The sequence below is a fragment of the Aotus nancymaae genome, unplaced genomic scaffold, assembly GCF_030222135.1.
Source record: "Aotus nancymaae isolate 86718 unplaced genomic scaffold, 86718_ANA_hifiasm-v0.15.2.pri h1tg000064l_1, whole genome shotgun sequence".
NCBI lineage: Eukaryota > Metazoa > Chordata > Mammalia > Primates > Aotidae > Aotus > Aotus nancymaae.
In genome coordinates this window covers 24,820,285-24,840,624 of record NW_026988479.1, presented here as the reverse complement: position 1 = coordinate 24,840,624, position 20,340 = coordinate 24,820,285, and the positions used below count along the sequence as shown (strand labels likewise).

The 20,340-nt window shown below is 50.9% G+C and overlaps 1 protein-coding gene across 2 annotated transcripts in view; it reads right to left on the bottom strand.

Moving 5' to 3' along the window:
- PPARGC1B (PPARG coactivator 1 beta) overlaps nt 1-20,340 on the bottom strand; it is a 126,622-nt gene that overhangs the window by 10,063 nt on the left and 96,219 nt on the right. The window contains exons 3-10 of one of the 2 annotated variants that reach the window (XM_012452494.2): nt 19,141-19,353; nt 14,500-14,616; nt 11,534-12,650; nt 10,601-10,637; nt 9,983-10,047; nt 8,209-9,022; nt 4,878-4,953; nt 2,637-2,758 (exon numbers count right to left, since the gene is read on the bottom strand). In XM_012452494.2, the coding sequence (XP_012307917.2) occupies nt 2,637-2,758; nt 4,878-4,953; nt 8,209-9,022; nt 9,983-10,047; nt 10,601-10,637; nt 11,534-12,650; nt 14,500-14,616; nt 19,141-19,353 (2,561 nt within the window). The remainder of the gene's footprint in view (nt 1-2,636; nt 2,759-4,877; nt 4,954-8,208; nt 9,023-9,982; nt 10,048-10,600; nt 10,638-11,533; nt 12,651-14,499; nt 14,617-19,140; nt 19,354-20,340) is intronic. The other variant, XM_012452586.2, reaches the window with a different exon arrangement.

Genomic DNA, 20,340 nt, shown 5'->3' with positions numbered 1-20,340 from the left:
ACTCAAGGCTGAACCCCAAAGAATCCATCTCGGGTTCTGTAGTCATGTAGTGACTCATGCTTCCCCAGGAATCTCTAAGCTGCTGGTAGCTTAAAGCTACAGGCAACCACTCTGCAACTGGGAGAAAAGTCTGCCTGAGAAGGACCAAAAGTCACTTCTATTCCAACTTTTTGCTTCCATGAACAACAGAAAGAATTCCGACTGACACTCATCTGCTATGTAAACTCCTCAAAGCAGAGACAAAGTGGCATTCATCAACTGCTTAGGTCAGGCTTACAAATAGTGGGTCTATAATAAACATTTATAAGAATCATGTTTCCTGACACCTCTCTGAACCAGGGCCAAGTTTGAACCATTCTACCTCTTTATTTATTTTTGAGAAAGAGTTTTGCTCTGTCACCCAGGCTAGAATGCAGCGGTTGCAATCCCAGCTCCCTGTAGCCTCTGCCTCCCAGGTTCAAGCAGTTCTCATGCCTCAGCCTCCTGAGTAGCTGAGATTACAGGCATATGCCACCATGCCCAGGTAACTTTTTGTATTTTTAGTAGACATGGGGGTTTCACCATGTTGGCCAGGTTGGTCTCAAACTCCTGGCCTCAAGTGATCTGCCTGCCTTGGCCTCCCAAAGTGCTGGGATTACAGGCGTGAGCCACTACACTTGGCCCCTTCTTCCTCTTTAAATGTCTAATATTGGTAATACGTCCAAGACTCTTTGTAAAGATCTTGTGTGTTTTTAAAATCTTAACAGAGTGATCTTTCTCTTCAGAGATGAATTTGCCTGCTTTATTTTTGCATGCTACCTTCATTGGATATCCTAAAAACTGCACAGAACTTGAAATGGTTCTATTTGTTTAATGGTTCTTTTTAAAAAAAATTTGGTAAAAACACTTAGGACATTTACCATCTTTACCATTTTTAAGCATACAGTTTTGCAGTATTAAGCATACTCACACTGCTGTGCAACAAAGCTCCAGAAATTTTTCACCTTGCCAAACTGAAACTCTATGCCCATGAAATGCCACCTCCCTTATTCCCCCTCTCTGCAGTCCCTGGCAACCACCACTTTCTGTTTCTATGAATTTGACTACTTTAGACATAGCATATACGTGAAATCATACAGTATTTTGTCTTTTTGTGCCTGGCTTGTTTCACTTAGCACAATGTTATCAGGTTCATCCATGTGGTAGCATGAGTCAGAATTTCTTTCCTTTTTAAGGTTTCATAATATTCCATGGTATGTATATAAACCATATTTTGTTTACCTATTCATCCGTTGGTGGACATTTGCATTGTTTACACCTCTTGGCTATTGTAAATAACGTCGCTATGCGCTTGGGTGAACAAATATCTGTTGGAGATCCTGTTTTCAATTATTTTGGATATATACCCATAGTGGAATCGCTGGATCAGATGGTGGTTTTAGGTTTAATTTTTTGAGGAACTGCCATATTGTTTTCCCTATCAGCTGCATCATTTAAAATTCCCACTAACACTATGCAAGAGTTCCAGTTTCTCCACACACTTGCCAGTGTTTATTTTCTGGATTTTTGATAGTAGCCATCCTAACGGGCAAGAAGTGTATAATAACTCTTACACCAGAAACTATTTCCTCACTGAAGCTTTCTATTACTATTATTATATTAGAATGTTAAAAACCCTAATAACTTAGTTTGCAGATATCATAGGATATAATTTAGAAATATTTCAAAACTGACAAAGTTTTGACATCTAAATTGTGCATTCATATGCAACCTGTTCTTTTTGCAGATCCCCTGACAGGTAAACGCTGCTTCTCCAAGTGAGCAATGAAAAACCAGGCTGCCTAGTAGAACAGAAGGCCTGGGACTTTGTTTTTTTTTGAGTCGGAGTCTTGCTCTATCACCCAGGCTGGAATGCAGTGGTGTGATTTCAGCTCACTGCAACCTCCACCTCCCAGGTTCAAGCGATTCTCCCGCCTCAGCCTCCTGAGTAGCTGGGAATACAGGAGTGCACCACCACATCCAGCTAATTTTTTTTAGTAGAGACAGGGTTTCACCATATTGGCCAGGCTGGTCTCGAACTCCTGACTTCAAGTGATCTGCCTGTCTTGGCCTCCCAAAATGCTGGGATTACAGGTGTGAGCCGCTGTACCCAACCAAGGCCTGGGACTTACTGCAGAGGAAGGGAGGGATGTGAGCAGCACAGGGCTTGAGGTAGAGTGGGGTCCCAGTGCAAGTCTTCAAGCTGCCAGAGGCTGCTGCCCTGCACTATCTCCAGGGCAAAGGCCCTGAAGCAGACACATGGGCTCCGGTTCTCGCTCTGCCACCAACTAGCTACCCAGTTAACTTGTCTAAACTTCTGCAGAAAGGAGAGCAATTGAAAGACTATGAGTGCCTATGTCCCAGGCATGCTGGCAAGTTCAGAGAAAAGAACGAACGGAAACTGCCTGGCACTTAGTAAACCATCAGCACGAGTTTGCTGCTATTACTGACTGCTCTACCATTTTTGGTCCTTGTCCTGGGCCTGGCTTTCCACATCTCAGCTATGGATTTCGTCAGGTTTGTTCCACAAATCTTGGGAATCTTCTTGTACCCAGCTCTGGATCAGGACTGGTGCCCCGCTCTGCTCCCTGCCTCTGCCATGGCTTGGCTCAACTCACCTCTTACTTCTCGTCAGCACCTCGCACTCCACAATCTCACCAAACACTTCAAAGCGCCTCTTCAGCTCTCGGGAGCTCATGTCACTGGAGAGATTTCGAATGTACACCACACGGCCTTCACCCTGCCCGAGAAGGACAGAGACGCACTTATTGCCTGGCTTCCTGGGGTCCCCTTGGGGGTGGGCTCCCATGGAGTCCTTGTCCTAGTCCATGATGCCTGGCTGAGTGAGCAATACCAGCTGGAGTCAGAGAGAGAACAAGGCCAATCTCTGCCCCACAGGACCTGTCCTTATTGGGGGAGGGTGTTGGAAGGGAAGAGGCCCCCAAGGAAGCCACTGCTTACATGAAGGTAATAAGCAGAGACTAGGGCTGGGAAAGGGGAGTGATTATCACCATTGATACACCTGCAAATTCAGTGGCTTCTGGACTTACCTTTCAAGTCTGAGCAGGGGAGGTGCTGGGGTGAAGCAAGCACAGGAGGCAGGTTGTTCGTGAGTGTCAGAGTGAGCTGGAAGGAAGGGTCATGAGGCGAGGGCACCAGGGCTATTGGAGCCACCATTATCTCTGGTTTTGCCTCAGCAAAGTGGCTGAAGTCACAGTATAGACACTGAGACCAAGGCATCACCTTCAGGAGAGCTCCGTGCTATGCCAGTGGGTGCCTGGAACAGCCTGGCAGAGGGAGGGGGTGGGAGACTTTTGGAACTCTCCTTCCCCTCCTCTCAGATCTGTGATTTGATCTGGTTGAAGCTACTGCTATTGCAACACTCACTTTGACCTGCTAGAGAAACCACAGCCTTGTTCCTGGAAACCTGTGCTCCCATAGGAAAAATGCACAGTTTCTTGTCTTAGACAGGCTTGCTCTGGAAACAGGTTACAGCCAGTGATTCTCCAGCCATCCCACCCACGTACTACACATGGCAAGGAAGAAAACCCAGGCGGCAGGTCCACAAGCAGGACTCCGTCGTCAACAGTCGGGGAACTGTACATCCCACAACATACGATGTCCAAGCTCAGCTCAACAGAGAAATCCCCTTCTCCCACCCTCCTTGCAGCTTCTTGAATTCATAAAGCTCTTTCCTGCCACTGCTCGAAACACTTGTCCCCCTGAGTCTTTGCTTGGTTGCTCCTTTTCATCAATCAGGGCCCAGCTCCCTGAAGGTGCCCTTCCCTGGCCACCCCATAAACACATCCTCCTCAACAGTCCTGCTTACTTCAGATTGCTACTAATTGCACATTACTGATTTCACAGTGCTTATCCCAATCTGTAATTACATTGTTTATTCCTTTGTTTACGAGTCTATTATCTCTCTCTTCCTTCTGCTCAGCCAGGAGGGAGCCTCATCTCTTTTGTTCATTGCTGTCCTCCAATGCCCAGAACCGTGCTAGGCCTGTAATTGCTGAATGACCAGACACAGACTCCAGGAAGATTCTCCATGCACAGCCCATGGTTTTAAGTACCTGCGTGCAGACAGCTGTGCACCTCTAGGGCATGCACACCTCCTGCGTACCCCTCCTCCCTGAAGTACCACATCACACGGGAGAGATCCAATGGGAATCTGTTTGTCTCTTTGTGTTTCTATCCTGTTTTCCTCCTTCCTTTCTAGTGACATGGCATAGTCGGTTTGCTCCAGCTCCCCACTCCAGACATCTGGTATGTTTTCTCTGTGGGGAGCTTTGCAGTAGGGTCAGCAGGTAAACCCAGCAGGCCAGGCCTGTGGGCTAACTCTGGGAGGGGAATGGGGAGGAAGGGACAGGCTCTCTTGATCCCTTGGCCCTGATCGAGTTGGGGGAACCCCTGGGAAGCACAGGCCCAACTCCCTTGTGTACAGATGAGGAAAGTGAGGCTCGGGGAAGCTGGGGACCTGCCCACAGTCACACAGAAGGTGGTGGCAGGGCTGGCTTGTGACCTGGTCAGCCTGGCTCTGCTCCTTACTACCACAGCCTGCCTACCTGGCTCTCTCTAGGCCCTGACATTGAGCCCTCAATCACCACCAACAGCACACTCACGGCCAGGCTCTTGGCTGAACTTTGCATGGTGCCACCTTTGATGCCCTTTGGCGATGCTTGTGCTCTTCAAATGACAGAAATATTGTCGTCTGCTGCCACAGTCCCTTCTTCCCCAGGCAGAGGCCGAAGACTGAGGGGCTCACCAGCTAGCCTCAGAAGGCTTTGGTCCATGAGGCCCCTGAACTTCCTGCTAGTCCCCATTCATTCCGGGCTCTGGGCCCCCAGATCACTTACAATGGCCTTTTCCCGCCGCTTCCTGGCATGCCGGGTGCTTGGCGTTCTGTCCGAACACGGCCCTCTGCTCTCACATCTGTCAGTGAACAAGCAAAGCAGAAGCACTCACTCTCAGGAGAGACCATGGGGGTGGGGGCGGATCGCTCCAGGAGGCAAGGGATGCTTCCTGAGGACTCATTCACGGGGCACACGAGCTGCAACTGCCTCCTGCAAAAACCCAGCCTCCCCTTCCTCAACAACGATCCGGGGCTGTGTGGACGCACGCCTACTGCCAGCTTCTGGCCTGGATCGCTGGGAACCACTGTGTTGCTCATTGTAACCCCACCCTCTGAGCCTGGCCTCTCTATGCCATTAGGGGTAGAAAAATCCTTTTGTTGGCTGGGTGCAGTGGTTCACACCTGTAATCCCAGCACTTTGGGAGGCCAAGGCAGGCGGATCACAAGGTCAGAAGTTCGAGACCAGCCTGACCAACAGGATGAAGCCCCATCTCTGCTAGGGATACAGAATTAGCAGGGTGTGGTGGGAGATGTGTGTAATCCCAGCCGCTTGGACGGCTGAGGCAGGAGAATTGCTAGAACCTGGGAGGTGAAGGTTGCAGTGAGCTGAGATTGCACCACTGTACTCTAGCCTGGGTGACAGCGTGAGACTCCGTCTCAAAAAAAAAAAAATTCCTTTTGCTTTATTATCTTATTTGGTCTGATTTTTAAAAAAACTAGATGAGGTTTTATGTTTCTCCATTTTCCAGGTGAAAAATCTGAGACTCAGGTTTGAGATGGGATTTGCTTAAAGCCAGAAAGCAGAGAAGTCAGAAGCAGATCCTTCTGGTTCCAGAACCACTGCTCTCTATGGGTTTCTGCCTCAGCCAAGCAGCAGCCCCTGCCCATCGCAGCTCCACGCTTCCAGGCTGGCTATCAGGCTCGTTAGTCCCATGTCCAAGCAGGCCCCCAGGTGCCGCCCGCCTGCAGCCTTTTTTGCCTCCCTGCACGCTGCCCTCACTCCTCCAGTCTGAGTCACTGAGAAATACAGCACAGAGGACAAGGACACAGGCTTGTGACTCAGACGGCTTGAGTCTGAATCTTGGCCCCACCGCCTCCCTGTTGGGTGACCTTGAAGCAGTTACAGAAGCCCTCTCAGCTTCAGTTCTTCGTCTATGAAACAGGGATAAACAATTGTGTCTATCCCTTGGCCATTTGTGAGGATTAAATTTAAAAATGCATGTCAATGCTTAGCTCAGGAACTGCTCAGTAAATATTTGCTCTATTTTTCTATGTAACCTCTTGGAGCCTCAGCTTCCTCATCTGTAGAATAGGGATAAGCAGCAGATATATCCTCCAGGTGCACCTGGGAAGCTCAAACAGGATAATGGAAAGGGAAATGACCTGCAACTTTAAACGGTGACCTAATTAAGAGTATGATCATCCCTTTTGCAACAGAATTGGTAGACTTTCCCCACCTGAAGAGCTGAGAGTGCCTGGAAGGTATCGTGGTGTTCAGGATTTGTGTTGTTAACCCAGCTTAAAGTGCTGTCTGTTGCTGGGTGTTTGGTACAGGTCTGGAGAAGGCTGATTAGCAGCTCACCAGGTTTACCAGATACTGAGCTCAGCCAGGTAGCTGAGCAGGAGCCAGTTACCCAATTAAGTTTCTGAGACGGCAGGAAAAGCCAGCCCTGAACCTGGCCCAAAAGCGAGAAGAGAAATAGGTGGGGGCGTTTCTAGAGAAGTTCTCAACTCTTCCCAGGCAATTCTATGAATGCAGGCCCAGCCCAAACACCGCTGAGCTGGGCAGGAGAGAAGGGAGGGCAGGGAAGCTCTGGCTTGGGGGATGTGTTTCAACATGAAGAGGACCTAGGAAACTGCCTGAATGGAGACTGAGTGCTTCAGCTCACAGCAAAGCAAGGCTGAAGCCGAACCTTTGACACTGGACCACTGCAGGGCAGAAGCTACCCCTGGGGAAAGAAGGGAGCCAGAAAGAGAGGCTCAGCAATGTCGGCAGAACGCAACTGTGACTGACGGATCCCGGCTTCTACAGTAAATAAGGGCTTGTTGGAGAAATTGCTGCGGACCTCACTTTGAGGAACAAAAAATTGAGGGCTTCTTAACATTAGTTTGCGGGGAGCCCACAAACCCCCTAAAATTGAATGCCCAGTTAGACGTGTATGCACATTTTAATGGGAAGACGAGCCTTTGCTTTAAACATGTTTTCAAACAGGTAAGAACCCTTGTTGTAGATGTATAAATATAAAGCTGAATTCTTTATTTTTATTTAATAAAAAAAAAATTTTTGCTAGTCCCTTTAGAAGGGAAGAAGAGGTATCTTGACAAGACCTGAATTCTACTCTCAGCATACGATGCTCTAGCAATGTTATCATCATCACCTAGGAACTTGTTAGAAATGCCAATCCCTGCCCCCGCCCCACCCCAGACCTACAGATCAGACACCTGGGGATGGGCCAGCCAGTGGAGGCCCAACAAATCCACAGCGGATTTGGCAGCCGGGTTCTAGCCCAAGAGCAGCATCTAGTGGCCACTCGGCTTCACCTCAACACAGGGCCGGGGATGACACTGACCCACCTCAAGCCTTCCCCAGGGAGAATCAGGACCCACTGTGATCAGACAGAAGCAACCAGTACCCGCCCCTCGAATCTGCCAAACCTCTATTCTTTCTGCCCAGCTCCCCAGCTGACTTTTGGACTGGCTCCTTGTCCAGTCTCGTTCAGCTGGCTCGTTCAGCGAGCGAGGATGATACGAGCAAGTGGGCTCCTGACTCATCATCCCTACACTGAAGTCACAGTCCTTCGAGAGGCAGCCGATGGCTGAAAGCCACAGCAAAACTCAGCAGGACCCAGAAACCTTATCAACGCTTTATATCCAGGCACTTTTCAGAGCACAGATTAGAATTACACTAATCTTTCTTTTAGACGTAAATATCCCTAGAATTCAAACTGTTGGGGCATGTATATGTTTGCACAAAAACTTAGCCATTTTACAAATATAAAAGCAGAAAACACAGATGGATAAGGGACAAGTTCCTTTAGACATAAGCCCATAAATAGCCAGGAAGTGGGTTTTCTTTCTTTCTGGAGGCCAGGAGATTTGGTACATTCCCAATTTCACAGACCAGGCTTTGCCTGCCTCCAGGATTCACTCACAACTACCCCAGAAGACCACCTTCAAGGCCCTTGACCAGGACATTGGCCACACAGGGAGATGCAGTCTCAGTTTCAGAGCACGTTTCCTGGGGGTCTTCCTCCTGGGGCTTCTCCCTCCCCTGGCTGCCAGGGAACTGGGGTCCTCTACTGCCCACTGCCTCTCCTGTGGCCCCCTGTTCATACCTGAAGTTCTTTCGAGTGGCTGGTGACCAGGAGTGGCAGGATGAGGAGCCAGAGCTTGAGCGGCTGCGGGAACAGAGCTGCCAGCTGGCCTTGCTTGGTGGGCTCTGGTAGGGGCAGTGGTCAGAGCAAGTGGGGCTGACTCCTGAGTCCTCTTCTTCATTGTCCTCCTCCTCCTCCTCCTCCCTATCTCCATCTTCCTCCTCTGGGAGGAAGCTGCTCTCACCACTGCTACTGCTGCTGTCTTCAAAGACGGTGTCATACTCAGGGCTCTTGCAGGAGGCCAGGTCTTCCTCCTCCAGGGCGGTCTCCAGCAGCCCAAAGTGTTTGGTGAGGCTGGCACGGATCTCGTGGTCTCTGAGCAGCATGCTGTCCTTGGATGGGGTGCCAGCATCACAGCTTCTGTCTTCCTCCCTGCCAGGGGCCCGCGCCTCAGCCTGAGGGGTATCCTGCTGGGGCCAGTCCTCAAGGTGAACCCCAGACGGCTCCCAGGACCTCAGCACCTTCCTCTGCAGGATGCCCTCTGGTCGGAGCACCTGGCAGTAGTCATGGTCTCCAAAGGAACAGGAGAAGGGACGCTTCTGGCCAGGCTGCGAGGCTGGCTGGGCTGGGGAGTGCCGCAGGTGGGACAGGAGCTCACTCCGCTCCGGGTGCTTCTTTGGCAGCTTGTGGGCAGCCCCTGGGGTGGCCTTGAGTGAGAGGGCCTCAGGGGACGGGAGGTTGAGAGCTGTTTCTTTGCCCAGGCTGTGCTTGATGTCTGGCTTGAAGGGGTCCTCCTCTGTGGGCTTGTATGGTGGTGTGGTGGGCGGGGTGAGTCCTTCCCAAGCAAGAGGAGAAAGGTAAGATGAAGACAGATCACTTCTCTGAGGGACATTAAAACCCTAAGTTTGGGGCCAAGCCTGGTGGCTCACACCTATAATCCCAGCACTTTGGGAGGCCGAAGTGGGTGAATCACTTGAGGTCAGGGGCTCAAGATGAGCCTGGCCAACATGGCAAACTCCTGTCTCTACTAAAAATTCCAAAAAATTAGTCAGGTGTGTTTGGTGCATGCCTATAATCCCAGCTAGTTGGGAGGCTGAGACATGAGAATTGCTTGAACCCAGGAGGAGGAGGTTGCAGTGAGCCAAGATCGTGCCACTGCACTCCAGCCTGGGCAACATAGCGAGACTATGTCTCAAAAAAAAGACCCTAGTTTGGGATGGCAAAAAGATGGCCACATGCCCTTACTCCCCCACCCCAGTGGATGGTAGGCATCACTAACTGATCATTGCACTGCTGGCTGAGTATGGAGGTGGCCTGGGAAGCCTTGGATTCTTTGGAGTTGGCATGTGATGAAATCCATTTGCCATTCCTTCTGTGACCTACTAGTGGCAGCTAGAGCCTCCAAGTCATCAAGAGATATCAGGAAGATATCTCTTCCTGATCTACACCCAACCATTCAACAAACCCTCCCATCTAAGACTCTCATATGCCTCTGGCATTTCCCATGACGGACAGGGGGCAGGCACTGCAGATACAACTGCCCACCTGGGCTGGGTGCAGCGGCTCAGCCTGTAATCCTGGTTCATCCCCAGTAAGTCTCCTTTATGGTACCTACTGCAATTTGCAATGATCTTCCTTTTCTGTTTGCTTTTTGACTGCCTATAACATAAGCCCCATGAAGGCAGACCTCTTGTGCATTGTTCATTATGTGCCACCTTGCCATGAATGACAAAAAACTCGGAGATGCATGGGTGTTTTCCTGAAGGCACCTGCCAGTGGAAGCCCCCTGGCTCACCTGCTGTGCCACAGAGCTCCACCGTCAAGGTCTGCTCAAAGCTCTTCTTGCCAAAAGTAGGGTCGCTGGTGGAGGCAGGGAGGACAGAAAGGAAAGCAGCAAGTTAGCAGCAGGCAGCCACCTCCCTGTACGCAAAGGAGTCACAGAGAGTGCCGTGACGGGCCCTGGTCCCACTGCCCATGGAAACGGAGCCTGAGGTGCATTTGCTGGGGGAACCCCCATCCCGGCTGTTAGAGGAATTCAAGCTGCACAGCTCTTTTAGGAGACACGGGCGAGGCTCACTGAAGGGTGAACAGAGGACAAGTGTTGTCAGCCTCCTTATTTTACAGAGGGAGTGACTGAGGCCCAGGAGGAGGAAGGGACTTGCTGAAAGCCACAGGCCCCTGTCAGAAAAGAATTCTTTTCAGGGTCCCCAAGAGGACAGGTTGCGAAATGGCCTGAGTCCTTTCCTCTGGCCTGTAAAAGTCAGTTTCTAAAAACCAACTCCCTTCTAAAGGAGCCCAGCTCCTGAGGGTCCCAGATGACAATCAGGGCAGGGGGTGTGGGGCCAGGGCCAGGCATGGGGGCTGATGAACCCCCCCATCACCCCCAACACACACACCAAACAAAAAAATCTACCTTTGTGACAAGGCCAGCATGAGGCACCTGGGAGAGTCTGAAAAGAAGACAAAGAGAAATAAGATTCCCCAACAAGGCATCACCAGCAGATGCTTCCCCTCGGGAGGAGACCCCAGGCCTCCACTGGTGCCAAGCACAGCTGCCCTTTGGGCAGGTGACCAAACACCTCTGCGCTTTCAAGGAAGGGCAGAACAATGCAAATCCACCTTCCATCCCAGGTCTCAGCTGGGGGATCTACTCGATTTTGCAGAAAGTACAAACGGGTGCAAGGGTGACCCCTTCTGGTACATGTAGCACAGTGAGGAAGAACTCTGACTCCTGGTCCACTGCTGTGGGCTCCGGACAGACTGCCCTGCATAGGGCTCATCATTAAGTAGCTCTGTGCCTGAGTTTCTGCATCAAAACATGGAGACAATGACAGTACCTACCAGAGAGCCTTCTTGTGAGGACTCAATAGGGACAATCTGTGTTAATCTGAGACCAGTGCCAGCACGGTAAGTACACAATAGATAACTGTTACTGTTATCATTACTGCTATTAGCAGTGTTTAAGACTCTAGCTGCATTGTGGAGCTGAATTTATGGACTCATGCTTCTGTCACATTATCCCCAGTGAGTCTTCTTTACGGTACCTATTGCAATTTGTAATTATCTTCCTTTTCTGCTTACTTTGGACTGCCTGCTTAATTCGTTAAGTGGCACCTGGCCCATGCATGATGGAAAACTCAGAGATGCATGGGTGTTCTTCTGAAGATCCGCTCCAACTAGCCCAAAGAAAAGCTGAAAGCCAGAGAGGGGAAGGGACTTGTCCAACCCCACAGAACACTTTGTTGGGGGACGAGGACTTGAACACAGGGCTCCTGGCTCCCAGTGCAGAAGGGGCATGCTGCACCCCATCCCTGCCCCCTCCTTGCACACCACCGACTCTGACTACCTCTGGGAGGGAGCGGCGGGCAGCTGGGGTCCTCATCCATGTCCCCACACCCACTCTCACAGGGGCTTTCCAGGGCAGGGATCTGGGGTCCCCGTAGGAGCTGCTGGTCTTGGCCACTGTCCTCATCCGTGGGGCTGCCCAGCTCCCGCTCTATGTCATAGGCCTTGGGAGCCAGGCGCAGCGAGGGCAGAGCACCCTGGGGCTCCGTGGGGGCCAGTGGCTCATCAGCAAATGTCAGCCAGGGGCCCAGCTCAGGGTTCAGTCTCCGAGAACGCCGCACGGGGCACACGGAGCTCTCTGGCTTCCTCCCCAGCTTTGTCCATGGCAGGCCTCGGCCTGGCCTTTTCCTGCCCCACTCCTCCTCCTCCTCTTTTTCTTCTTCCTCTTCCTCCTCCTCTTCTTCCTCATCTTCCTCTTCCTCCTGCTGCAGCCTGCCAGGCCGGTGGACCTCCCCTTTCACCTCCAGCCGCAGTGGACGCAGGCTTGGTCTGGGCCCAGTGCTCTTGGGTGAAGCTGCGATCCTCACCTCCTCCACCGAGGATGGGTGACCAGGGGAGGCCTGGCTGTCTTTGGGGGGCCTGGGCCTTGACCGAGGTGTGAGGGAGGCATAGACAGGCGTGGCCAGACGGTAGGGTTTGCTGACATCACAGAGCACGTCTTGAGCCAGAAGTTCCCTCAAAATGGAGAACTCAGCCCAGGAGGCTTTGGAGGGGTACCGGGGCCGGGATCTGACCTGCTGGGAGGGGTTGCTGCAGGGCTTGGGGGCTGGCTCAGGGGCTTGTGGGGGCAGCTTCCTTTGGGGGAGGCAGTAGGTGTGCATGTAGCGAATGAGTTGCACCATCGCCTGCATGTCTTCCTGGGAAAACTGGGCACTGGGGTCTGCCCCGCCCAGTGCTAGGGAGTCCCGGGGAGAGGCTGGAGCTGGCTGGGGGCTCGGGCAGTCCTCACCCGGCTCCTCATCCTCCTTGGCAGGGAGCCGGGGACTCTGGAGGTGTGGTGGCTGCAGACCTCTATCCTGCAGGCAGGACCGTGCTGAGGTGAGGTGCTTATGCAGTTCTGTACAACTCCGGCTCTGAGACTGCGTCATGGGAGCCTTCTTGTCTTGGGTGCTGTCCGCCTAGAGAAGGAGAGAGGCTAGAGTGAGGAAGGAGGCCCAAACACTCCTGTGTGCCTCATCCGCATGGCCACTGGCCGGCCCAGTGTGTCTCACCTGGATCATGGGAACAGCCAAGTTTCCTTCATTCTGTCCCTAGCCTCCCACACAGAGCCGGGCACCTGGCCATGCTCAGCGGATGAGCAATGATCAGCCTCCTAACAGCTCTCTCAGTCATGGAATTTCACCCCTGCGGACCCTTCCAGATTCACTGACAAAGCCCCACTCTGACCATTCCACCTACTGCTCCATACCCTTCAACCAAAAGCCAGGCAGTAGATTCACGGTAGCCTGGGGCTGCATGTAGGAAGGACTCCCTGCAAATGAGCACTGGAGAATTCTTCTGGGATGACGGGGTTGTTTTGGCTTTTTTTTTTTTTTTTTTGAGACGGAATCTCACTCTGTTGCCCAGGCTGGAGTGCAATGGCGCAATGTCGGCTCACTGCAAACTCCACTTCCCAGGTTCAAGTGATTCTCCTGCCTCAGTCTCCCAAGTAGCTGGGATTACAGGCATGCACCTGTAATTACCTGGGTAATTTTCTGCATTTTTTAGGAAAGATAGGGTTTCACCATGTTGGCCAGGCCAGTCTGGAACTCCTGAGCTCAAGTGATCCGTTCGCCTCAGCCTCTCAAAGTGCTGGGATTACAGGCATAAGCTACCGCACCTGGCCTGGATGATGGATATGTTCTAAAACTGGATAATGGTCATAACTGCATGGCTATTAAGTTTACTAAAAATCATAGAATTGTATTTTACAATAGGTGGCTTTTATGTATGTAAATTGCACCTCAATGAAGTTTAAAAAAACAAAAAGTCAGTACCTCCTGGTGCCCACAGGATAAAGGGGAGGCTCCCTGGCTGGGTATATGAGGTCCTCTGCACTCACACCAGCCAATCTCTCTTCAGTCTTATTCACCCCACTTGTCCACACTGGGGCTTTCCTGCCAGTGGGACTCATCATTTTGCTGGGACTTTCTAGCAATGGTTGTAGGATGTGTCTCACCTCTCTGGGGAGCTTCCTAGGCTCCCAGAGGGCAAAGGACTGGCTCACAATGGGGCTTGGCTGCTGCCCTCTCAACAGAGTGAGGCACAAGAGGGTGGACCTTTGTTTTGGGAGGGTCAGCCAGGACAAATAGGGAGGGAGCATAGGGAATCATCCCCCAGAGGAGCCCTGGCAAGGGAGAGGCTCCTACATTGAGCTGCTATCTGAGAGGAAGTTGATTCTGCCTCTGAGGATGTAGGATTGTATGCAATAGTCCCCAGGAGGAGGGTGCAGGACCCAGGAGAGGAAGGGTTGTGTGTAGCCCTTTGGGGGACAGGACCCCTTGGAAACCACCCATTACACCTCTCCTTGTTAGAGTTGGAAGATGGGGCTTAAAGAGGAAAAGAGGTGTTCTTTGACCCTGGATGTCCATGACAGAGCTTTAAACTCTCCAATGGCTCCCTGAGGGGGAAAAAAATCCAAACTATTTACTGTGGCCTCTGCAGCCAGGCTGTCTTGTGTTTTGGTCTGTCACACCATTAGAACACAATCCTCCGGAGGCTGGCCACGCTTTCCTCATCCTGGCTCTGACCTGCGTTAACACCTACCGGTGTCTGCAACACTGAAGTGTGAGAAAGTCCAGGGCTCCTTCTAAAACCCCAAACTGGGCTGGATCTTCAGAAGCAGTGCCCAGGACACCAACTACAAGGGCTGTGGGACGGGTGGGAAGAGATATTGGTAGTTGACTGAACTTGCTATCTTCCACCAGAGCTGAAGGCTGCGGCCCCAGCAGGCACCTGGGGCAGATTTGGGGGCACGTGAAGAAATACCTTGACACAAGGCCGTTGACTTTTAGATCTGAGGCCTGCCTGGCGCCAGGCGGTCCCTTCCTTCTGGGTGTCAGAGCTTGATGTTGGGTAGGATGTGGCCAGGAGGAGCTTCTGCAGCTGAGGGAAAAGCAGAGAGGACAGGAGCCGGGGCTGAGCCACAGCCAGAGGACATGGACTACATGGCCAGCCCCTCAGGACGGACCTTGGGCATCACAGGGCCACAGGGAGAACACAGGGTGGGCATTCCATGACCTGAGATGATGGTCCCAAGATACTAGGTGCAGATGGCAGATTGTCTAACAATCCCGAACACACATAAGCATCCCAATAACATACAAATCCTTTTCAGAGTTAATAACCTCAGAGAATAGCTATGACTTTGAAAAACTCAAGCAGGTCTTGGGTAATGCCTGTCCATTTTACTGGTAAAATATTATTATACAGTTGCATTGGGACATTCTGCACACACGCGTGCACGCGTGCACACACACACACACACTCTGGAAGGTTAGGTACCAAAATGATTCTCTTGTTTGGGATTCTAGCTGGCTTCCTTTTTGTTCTTTTTGTTTATTCATATTACCTCTAAAAATTGTTTTCTTAAATTAAACAAGGTAATACTTGTAAATGGTTTAAAAAAAAAAGACACATCACAAATACTAAAGGGCAGACAATTAAAAGCAAGTCTCTCTCTTGCTCAGTCTTTCTCCCTCGTAGAGGCAACTCCACTAACTGCTTTCCGGTGAATCCATCATGGGGTGGGCTTTGATTATACAAGAATATATATGTAGCTATTACCTCCAACCCACCCTGTTTTGTTTTGTTTTGTTTTGAGACAGTCTCTGTCACCCAGACTGGAGTTCAGTGGCACGATCTCGGCTCACTGCAACCTCCACCTCCCAGGTTCAAGCAATTCTGCTTCAGCCTCCCAAGTAGCTGGGATTACAGGAGTGCACCACCACACTCGCCTAATTTTTGTATTTTTAGTAGAGACGGGTTTTCACCATGTTGTTCAGGCTGGTCTCAAATTCCTGACCTCAAGTGATCTGCCCGCCTCAGCCTCCCAAAGTGCTGGGATTACGGGCGTGAGCCACTGCACCCAGCGCTACCCTGTTGTTTTTACACAAGTGGAAGACTACACTTAAGCTTGTTTGACTTTTTCTTTTTCCAACTAATTTTTTTCTATACAAATTGTAAAAGCTCTTCTGCTTCAGCACCCTGAAGGCAGGTACACAGTGTATCTGAGCTTAGAGAGTAGGAAGTTGAATGCGTCTGGATTTTTGACTGGAGATCCTAGCCAAGCTTGAGAACAAACTGAGAAACATCATGAGATTTTAGTACAGCACGGAGAGTTTCCTTGGGGAACGTGCCACCTGAAGTCACTCCAGCAAGGAATGCCAGAGGCCCAGGAGCCAGAGAAAAGGCCACTCCACCTACACTCCAAACAAGCACTGATATGTTTCTGACTTTTTCGATAGGAAAGGATCCTAGGACTGGAGGAAAGAGACCTCATTCTAGCCCGGCACTGTGAGAGCCTTGATTCTCCATTGGTATAATGAGCGGGGGCAGGTAGACCACATGACTGGATTGAAATTATTATTATTATTTTTTTGACTCTAAGAAGATGACAGAAGTTGCTGACCTCAGAAAATCATACAGACACGCAGAGGTCCACAGGTCCTTTTAAGTCCATTGGTGGACTCTCTGGAATCCATGGTCCAAACTGGGGTCCAGATGACTTCTCAGGGCTTTTTATTTTTATTTTTTTTGAGACGGAGTCTTGCTTTGTCACCCAGGCTAGTGTGCAGTGGCACGATCTTGGCTCACTGCAACCTCCGCCTCCAGGGTTCAAGTGATTCTCCTGCCTCAGCTTCCTGAGTAGCTGGGATTACAGGTGCCCACCACTGTGCCCAGCTAATTTTTATATTTTTAGTAGAGATGGGGTTTCACTATCTTGGACAGGCTGGTCTTGAACTCCTGACCTGGTGATACACCCACCTCAGCCTCCCAAAGTGCTGGGATTACAGGCATGAGCCACCGCGTCTGGCCCTCAGGACCTTGTTTTGTTTTGAGATGGAGTTTCTCTCTTGTTGCCCAGGCTGGAGTGCAATGGTGCAATCTCGGCTCACCGCAACCTCTGCCTCCCGGGTTCAAGTGATTTTCCTGTGTCAGCCTCCCGTTTTTGTTTTTTAAAGAGATAGGGTCTTGCTCTGTCACCCAGGCTTGAATACAGTGTCATGATCCTAGCTCACTGCAGCCTCACACTCTTGAGTTTAGGCAGTCCTCCTACCGTAGCCTCCAGAGTAGCTGGGACTACAGACATGCGCCACCATACCATGCTAATTTTAAAACAATTTTTGTAGAGATGGATCTTGCTATGTTTCCCAGGCTGGTTTCAAACTCCTGGCTTCAAGGGATCCTCCCACTCACCCTCCCAAAGTGTTGGGAATGCAGGTATGAGCCACTGTGCCCGGCCCCTCAGGGCCTTTCTAGGTCTCTGTTGGTATGCAGTCTGTCTCCTGGGTGCCTTGCACAATGCCTGAAACAGGCACTCAGTAAGCATGTGAGGAATGAAGGTAATCTAAGGCATGGGAGGGAAACAACCTTTGACCAGCAGGGGTCGCGCTTTGCCTCTTTAAGGTTGGGTCCCTCTCCAAAGGCCCTGTGCAGAAATAGCACTCCAATGCTTGTTACTACTAATGGCTGTACCAGAAGTATTACTTAGTTCACATTTACTGAGCAACTCTATGTGCCAGGCACTGTTCTAAGTGCTTTATGTGTATCATCTGCTGTATTCCTCTTAATAGCCTTTGACATAGGCACTATGATTAACCCCACTTTATAGATCAGACAGCTGAGTCTTAGAGAGGTTCAGCATGTGTGCCTAACAGACATACAAGTACTAAATGGCAAGACTAGGATTCGAACCTAGGCACTTTGATTGAGACCCCCTCTCAGCAGGAGCTATAATGTGGGACTGAACATATTCTGTGCCCGGCATGGTGGGTGCTTCACGCTGCTTTGGAGAACTTGACGCAGTGGGAGGGAAGCGAAAGTGTCCTGGTCTAGGAGTGAATACTTGAGTTCTAGTCTTTGCTGGCACACTGACTTGCAGTGTGACCAGTGGAGATACCCTACCCACTCTGGGCCACAGTTTTCTCAAAGTTGGGTTTAGGGTCACCAAGGGCCTTTTTAGCTCAAACTCCCCATGACCTTAGAGCCCTCTCAGCTCCAACAGGCTCTGATTTTCTTTTCTTTTTTTTAAATTTTTCTGAGACGGAGTCTCACTCTGTGGTCCAGGCTGGAGTGCAGTGGTGCGATCTCAGCCCACTGCAATCTCCGCCCCCCCGGTTCAAGCAATTCTCTTGCCTCAGTCTCCCAAGTATTACAGGCACTGGCCACCATGCCCGGCTAATATTTTTTTGTATCTTTAGTAGAGACAGGGTTTCAACATGTTGGCCAGGCTGGCTCGAACTCCTGACCTCGTGATCCACCCACCTCCACCTTGCAAAGTGCTGGGATTATAGGCGTGAGCCACCATGCCCACCCTGGGTTTTGATTTTCTAGCTGAGTCCTGCCAGTCTCCAGAAGCCACAGCACCAAAGGCAGGAGCCCAAGACAGGCTGAGCAAAGCTGGACTTCTTACTCCAGGACAGCTCGGCTTTGGGTGCTCTCAGCCTGGATTGAGAGCAACTGCTTCCAGTAACTTCTGAGTTGCAGACTCCTTTGAAAATCTGATAAAAGCTGAGATCTTCTCCCTAGAAAGCTGCTATTTCATGTGCACATTTCCACATTCCACACACACTTGCACAGCATTTAACTTCTGCTGGTGGAAGAGAAAACCAGTCCAGCCTCTTTGGAGGGCAATCTGGAAGTATCTGCTTAAACTGGAAAATCACAGATCCACAGACCCAGGAATTTCATTTCTGAGAATTTGTCCACTTACATGTCACAAAGGCCTGTATAAGAACAGTTACTGCGCCACTGCTTGTAACGAGGAAGGAGTTGAAACAACATAAATTCCTAACGGGGGAACCACTCCATTCCTACCAAGGAACATTACGCTGCCAACAAAAAGAATGAAACAGAGCTCTACACACTCATCTGGAAGAGCTTCCAAGACACACAGTTAACCATGAACGCAAGGTGCAGAGCCATGTCTAATGTAGACACCCTTTTGTAGGAAAATCTTTTAAAAGGTAGAAGAGGAAAGTCACATAACAGATCAGTAACCACGGTTACCTCTGGGACAGAAAAAAGCAACAGGGAGAGGGCTAAGGAAGTTTTGCTTTTAACTGTCCATTTTTACTATCTGGATTTTTACCATGTGTGCAATCTTCAGGAAAATGTTTTGTATATAATTTCAAGGATTTAACACATAACTAGGTCAATCCCTAAAATACCAAAAAGCATACAGAATGCAGGTGAAGCCTCTGTCATTAGTTCCTCTGTCTAGGTGGGAAAGGTTAAGCCCAGAGGGCCTCCCACCTTCAGCCCAGGCTCTCTGCTGTGATCCATATTGCCGGTGATGCATGGGGTCCCCTGCAGGGCTGGAGTGGACTGCTCTGCACCCTATGCCCTGACAACCAGACACCTAATCCCAGGCTGCAACCATCACTTCTGCTGGAAATAGGTTCTCACCAGTGAGAGCTCATCCACCTCAGGGGCTGGAGCCATGGGCTTCTCCGGGGCAGGGCTAGGGGGCGCAGACGACGGGGCAGGCGAAGCTGAGGTGCATGATAGAGCATCTCCACGATCCAGGGCTGAGAAGGCAGCCAGACCCACGTCATCTTCAGGGATGTCATCCAGGGTCTTGGTGAGCTCTGCCAGGAGGGCCTCATTCTCACTGTCAATCTGGAATGAGGAGGGTGGAAGGACCAGAAAGGCAGATGGGGAGATGGTTAGTCACCACCTTGGACTCAGTCTCCATGGTGGACACCAGTTCTGCCCAGCCGGCTAGGCCACCATCACCCTCCTGCCATATTCTCCCCTCTGCCCTCCCCCAGCAGAGCTGCTCAGTATTCCTGGCATAGCAGATGCCCAATAAATGTGTTATTGACTCTAAGAATCCCAGAATTTTATGAGCAGGCAGCAGGTGATAATGGAAAGAGCCCTGCCTGGGAGTTCCAGTCTTGGCTCTGCTGCTTATCAGTGTGTGACCTGGGCACAGGGCTGTCCACCTGAGTGATGCCTGCCTCCCCCATCAAGGACAGAGGCTGGCCTACCACACTGGTAGGAGCAACCCATTGCAGCCCCTCGGACCCTGGGGTCCAGGAAGTGTGAAGGCCGGAAGCTCCAGGGTTCAACCATGACAATAATAACCACAGCAGTGTTGAGGCAGCTATCAGTTCTCTGTGGATTCCCAGAGCTTACTCTCCTCATTCACTCATGTGGAGGTAGCAAGTATGGTGATTAGATCCTTGGGCTCTGGAGCTGGGGCTGGACCACAGATTCCACACTTACCAACTGTGGGTCCTTAGGCACGTTAATTTCTCATCTATCAGGTGGGATAACACACAGCACACATTTCCTAAGGTTACTGCTGAGGACTAGAGTTAACATGGGTAAGATGCTTAGAAAATGGTGCCTGGCACCAAATAATCACTTGCTACTGTGATGACCATGACTACCACCACTACCACTGCTAGTGCTGCCATGACAATGATGGTGGTGGTGGTGGTGGCAGTAATTGCCCCCTGCACTCTTTGCTCCCTTCCTTCCCCTGCCCCATGGCTACGCTGTGCCTGGCTTCATGCTAGACGCTGGTGATAAACAGCACATGGATTCTGACACGCCCCACCCCCTTGGAGCTTACCCTCCAGTAGAGGACGGGGCGAAACA